The 5295-nt window shown below is 43.3% G+C and overlaps 1 protein-coding gene across 1 annotated transcript; it reads left to right on the top strand.

The window, feature by feature from the left end:
- The first annotated feature begins 433 nt into the window (after positions 1–433).
- On the top strand, positions 434–4870 carry LOC149373145 (uncharacterized). The gene is made up of 3 exons (XM_089597951.1): positions 434–475; positions 2381–3523; positions 3608–4870. Exons 1-3 carry the CDS (start codon positions 434–436, stop codon positions 4868–4870), a joined length of 2448 nt encoding a protein of 815 aa, XP_089454077.1.
- Positions 4871–5295: the final 425 nt, after the last annotated feature.

Below are 5295 nucleotides of genomic sequence, written 5' to 3'. Positions count from 1 at the left end.
AAAAAGTGAACGGATAAAAATTACTCATAATTAATCGGGCTTGGTCCCTTATCGTTGGCTTGTGCACGTAGTAACTCTACTACATTACATACACCATCATACAGTCAAAAAATAGAAGACAGAGTCGTCGTAGGTAGGGAGCGTGGAAGATATATCTCTCGTGATCGAGTGGTGTGATTTGTTCACGGTGATTTACCGATGCAAAGCTAAGGGATGGAGAAAGGAATATACGACCTGCGTTGTTGATCTTCGGTGTAATTCAAGGCACTTAGTCGCTTACGTTTGTGCAACCAAAAATACGTGAGAATTTTTTATGGTTGATTTCTACGTTGATGCTTCAGACACGAGATATCCGTTTACGAAGTAATTGTCTCCGCGTTGCTGTGAATTTATGAGGTGGGCTCTTAAGAGGTTCAACATTATTTATACGGACATGAGCGTCGAAAGAGCCAGCTACCATAGGGGCGTGGGTCAAGCAAGGAAGTGCAATAGATCACTCCAGACTTGATTACAGCAACGAGATGTGTAAGCCACTCGGTTTATCTACAGCCACCGTGAACACAATAGCGCTCGATGGGCGGAAAATAGAGTAAAAACTGACCTATAGGAAAACGTCGTTTTAAGTAATTGAAGTGGCGCTAGAAGTGTATATAGCCACCGGTGTGTGGAGAACATCCAAGTCAAGCGAGTATAAAGTGTGTCCTGTGACTTCTCGTCCCCTGGAAAATGTCGCGACAAAGTGCCTCTTCTTTCCTCTTCTCCTCTACAAGAAAAAGGATCAGCTCGAGACACATTCTCCAGTGGATGTAACAGCTTCTACAACAGTGAAGAGGGGAAAGAGAAGGAGGACAAGTGGGAGCTAATTTAACCCTTGTCGGCTGAATGGAACACCGAACCGAGCAGCTGCGCCGGTTACTTTGGTCCTCTTCTCTTTTCTCTCTGCTCAGCCCTAGGCTATTGCCATCGAAGCCCCTCCCCTTTTTAATCTCGATCTGGATTACTTTTTTCTTCCATTCAAGCTAACTTGGCTGACAAAGCATCGGAACATTGTAAAGCATATCTGGAAATTTCTCTTCTCTTTCTTTCTCTCTCTCTCTCTCTCTCTCTCTCTCTCTCTCTCTCCATCTTATGACATGAAGTTTGATCATAGTCTTAATAAAGCACTGACATTGCTACATTGGCTGAAAACTGGATGTGATTCTTTACAATAGAATCTGTGTTACAAATTTAGTTTTTTCTTTCTCTGTTATTTTTACAATTGTGTATTTTCACTTTTTACATTATAAGTACGAATCAAAATAAGGAAATGACTTCTCACACGTCCAGATAAGTCGTTGCGGAGATCAAATCACGATCAGTCAAATAAGGGCTGGTCAGGGGCTTTTTTGTCTCCCTCACCAATCACCTTAGTGATTCATAAAATAGGAAGTCTACGGAGTGGTAGAACGGAGTGTTCAAACGCAGATGTTCGATCGAAACAAGTCACCTTTTTACTTTTCTTGATCGAATCTCATTACTATGACAACTTATTGACACTCTTTTTTTTTTCTATTGTTTTTACTTTTTATGTATTTTAAACCTATTTTTTACATAAATCAGCAACAACAAAGCCTAATTTATATTCATTGATAAACTAATCAAGTTGAATTCCTCATACGTGCTTAAAAAAGTTTTTTTTTAAAGTTTCTTTAACTTAGAAATAATCTGTATGTACGGGATGTATTTATTGTCAGCTAGTTTTTCAAAGAAATGTCTGCCTTTTTAACTGATCCCCCCTACGCCCCTACTATTCTGTTAAATATGATTAACTGTGTAAAACTTTTTGTCTTTAACTAAAAAAAAAAAAAAAGATATTTTAGTTCCCAATTATTGTTCCCTTATAAATGAACAGTCACAGTTTGTCAGATAGCTAATAACCGCAAACTATTCATTGTATGACCATAAATCATTCTAGTAAGACTGTATTTTCGTCTATAAATGGATTTCCCTTTCGTTTACCACTTATTTATAGAATAATTAGTCTTTGATAGTGAAGAAAAATAGGAATTTAAGAATTGGAACGGTTTTAGTGGTAGTCATGACATTCTAAGAATTCAATATCACGTGTTCATCTGCTACCAACATCGTCACCGTTTTATGTACTAACTAGTACAGTAGCGCTCTTTCTCTCTCTCTTTCTACTATGGACCTTTGGTCCTAAGCCTAATAAATCCACTCTACTCTACTCTCTCTTTCCTTCTCTCTCCCAGAATTTATTTTGCTCTCGCTTCAGATACAGAATTATTCTTTACTTCTTTCTATAGTCTACCGCAGACCTACAGTCTCTTTTCCGCTGCTTTTTTTCGATACTCTTCCTGAGCATGACCCATTTATTGACCAGGTGATCATAACCGGAGATTTCAACATCGACTTCTGCACTGTTACTGACGTGTCCAAATTCTTTCAAGACAGACTATCTGAGCTCTCACTGTGCCTTGTACCTTTGGCGCCCACACACCATGTTCTCTGGAGAGACCCACCGTCCCACACATGGCTTGACATATTCGCAGTTACTTGTTCTTCAAGCATAGTCTCGTACGACAAGTCCATTTCGCCATTCTTTACCAGTCACGATTGGATTAAACTGGTGCTCAAAGTTGGCGGTACAAGGGCTACAAAGACAATTAAAATCAGGGACCTGAGTCGCATTGACCCATCTGTGCTGTGTGGTGCTCTCGAACGTTCGCTTGGTGATCTTGGTTCCGTGGATGGTGGAGAATGGCAATCGGATGACATTGACACTTCTGCCTCGCGGCTTTCCTCGCAAATACTCAGTGTCTTCGACGAGGTCTCTCCGATCGTTGAGATGCGCCTCTCTACGAAAAGGAAGCCTTGGATGACGAGTGAAATTAGGCACCTGTTCCGCGATCCCGACCGAACTTACAGAAGAGTTTGCCGGATGGGGCGCCTTGAAGATGTGGCGGAATTTAGGAGGTTGCGTGCCCAAGCGTCCAATACAATTTTCACAGCCAAGAATAAGCACATTGCGCTGGTAACTGATCGGGTACCGGACGTGAGGGCAAAGTGGCGTGCATTTCGTGGACTTGGCCTCTCGTCTCAGCATCTACCGTTCCTACTTGACCTGTTCAATCCAGATGAGCTTAACGATGCTTACGCTGCTTGCTCCAGAGCGATCATCACTCCTGAGTCGGATAGGTTCATCACACCGCTGTCTCTTCTTCCGGTGCCCCAGCTTCCAGGGAATACTTTTTCATTCAGGCATTCGACTGCTCTTAAGGTGCGTACTGCGCTGTTGCGCTCTTCATCTTCGGCTCTCGATCTGTACGGTTTGTCACCTAGGATGGTTAAGCTTGCTGCTCCTGTGCTCTCGGTTACTCTTGCTAAATTCTTCAATGCGTGCATTGATTCTGGCCATTTCCCGTTGCCCTGGAGACGCGCATTGCTGTCACCGTTAGCCAAGGTTAAAGCTCCTCTTTCGCTGGTGGATACCAGGCCGACAGCCCTTCTTTCAGCGTTATCAAAAGTTTTTGAACGGATCCTCCACCAAAAGATTGTCCATTACCTGCACAGTCATGAGCTTTTGGACCCCCAATAAGCTGGGTTTAAGAGTGGTCACAGTACACAAACGGCTTTGCTCAGGGTCACGGATGACATTAAAATAGCTATTGATCAACGCAAGGTGACTTTGTTAGTCCTGTTCGATTTCTCGAAGGCCTTTGAACTCGTACCGCATGACAAGTTGCTGCAAAAGCTTCATAGAATGGGCTTCGACGATTTGGCGATTGCGCTTATTAAATCTTATTTGTCATGCCGAGTTCAGGCGGTGGGTGCCGAGGGTCGTGCTCTCTCCGGATTTAGACCGGTTGAGACTGGTGTTCCGCAGGGCAGCGTGTTGGGATCGCTGCTATTCTCTCTCTTCATTAATGACCTTCCAAGAGTGCTCTCACACTGCTCTCACATGATTTACGTGGACGACACCCAGATTTACTTGCACTGTCTCCCGGCTGACCTAGAGAGGGTTTTGGCGCTGCTGTCAGAGAACGTGGCAGCGATTGTCAACTGGGTGGCGGAAAATGGCCTTGCCTTAAACACTGGCAAAACTAAGGTGATGCTGCTGGGTAGCCAGGTTTATACGTCGCGATTTGACTTGGTTAACCTCCCACAGGTGAGAATTGGCTCCTCATTTGTCCCGTTTTCTGATAGTGCTAAGAATCTTTGGATGCTCATCTCCCCTACACTGAACTGGACCGCTCACGTGAATGGAGTTGTACAACGTGTTCACTTTACCCTTAGGTCCCTTCAGTTCTATGAGCACGCGTTGACCCTTCCAGCTCGGAAGTTGTTAGTTGAAAGTCTGGTGTTTTCTCACCTTGATTATGCCTGTGCGGTGTACACGGTTTTGGACACAACTAGGAACTCAAAACTCCAGAGAGTGCTCAACGCCTGTGTACGTTTTGTTGTTGGTGGTCTCCCTAGAAAAGCGCACGTCACCCCTCATAGGCTCAAACTTCAATGGCTATCGGTAGCTAGAAGACGTAAACTTTTTAATGGATTACTTGCGTTCAAAACTATCAAGCATCAATGCCCTGATTACTTGTTCTCACTTTTTTTGCTAACAGCTGATCGTCCGCTGGCTAGAGTGCCTACCCGTCGAGTTGTGCCCCCCTTGCAAATTCCAAACCAGCGCACTCAGGCATTTAGGGATTCATTTCATGTTCAGGCGTCTTACCTGATGAATTCGCTATCCCCCTTTTCTTTTGATTTGTCGCTTGCCGTCTTCAGGACCCTGCTCTTTAATAAATTGATGGAGCTTGATAAAAATGACTTGGAGTCCAGAGTCGTGGAGGAGGGCCTGCCTACTGATCAATAGTCATCCTATTTTACCCTCCCCTCACTATGTATCCTCTCCCGTGGCGAACTTGAAATGTACATGATATTATTTATATTTTTCCATTTCCTCCGTCTCCTGCCTTCCCTACTCTTCCCTCGGCGGTTCCGGGTTGGTACCTGTGAGCTGCTTTAGTGAAATCGATTGAAATCTAGTGAATTCTTACAGTTTGGCCTATTATATCTTCTTTTTCTTTTTTTGATTTTTGATTTCACCTTTGTTTGATTTGCCTAACTTGTACTGATCTAGATTAATTTCAAATATAGTGACTGTATTGCATGGCGAGAGAGCCATTTTGTATTTCAACAAGCTCATTGTAAAAATTTTTATATCTTTGATAGGCCAGATGGGGTTTTACCCTAAGGTCATAATTAAAAACCTTCAAACCTTCAAACCTTCTCTCTCTT

The sequence above is a fragment of the Copidosoma floridanum genome, unplaced genomic scaffold (genome assembly GCF_036245765.1).
Source record: "Copidosoma floridanum isolate Cflo_tuat_1 unplaced genomic scaffold, Cflo_Japanese_pri ptg000040l, whole genome shotgun sequence".
NCBI lineage: Eukaryota > Metazoa > Arthropoda > Insecta > Hymenoptera > Encyrtidae > Copidosoma > Copidosoma floridanum.
Note: the sequence above shows the minus strand (reverse complement) of the source record. Positions and strands in the feature narration are given on the sequence as shown.

What these genes read in the sequence shown, in the direction of transcription:
- LOC149373145 (XM_089597951.1), top strand. Translation starts at nt 434, where the DNA reads ATGAGCGTCGAAAGAGCCAGCTACCATAGGGGCGTGGGTCAA. An exon ending in ACCATAGGGGCGTGGGTCAA is followed by an intron (nt 476 to 2,380) that starts GCAAGGAAGTGC and finishes TTTATTGACCAG; the next exon opens with GTGATCATAACCGGAGATTT. An exon ending in TTCTTTCAGCGTTATCAAAA is followed by an intron (nt 3,524 to 3,607) that starts GTTTTTGAACGG and finishes GCTGGGTTTAAG; the next exon opens with AGTGGTCACAGTACACAAAC.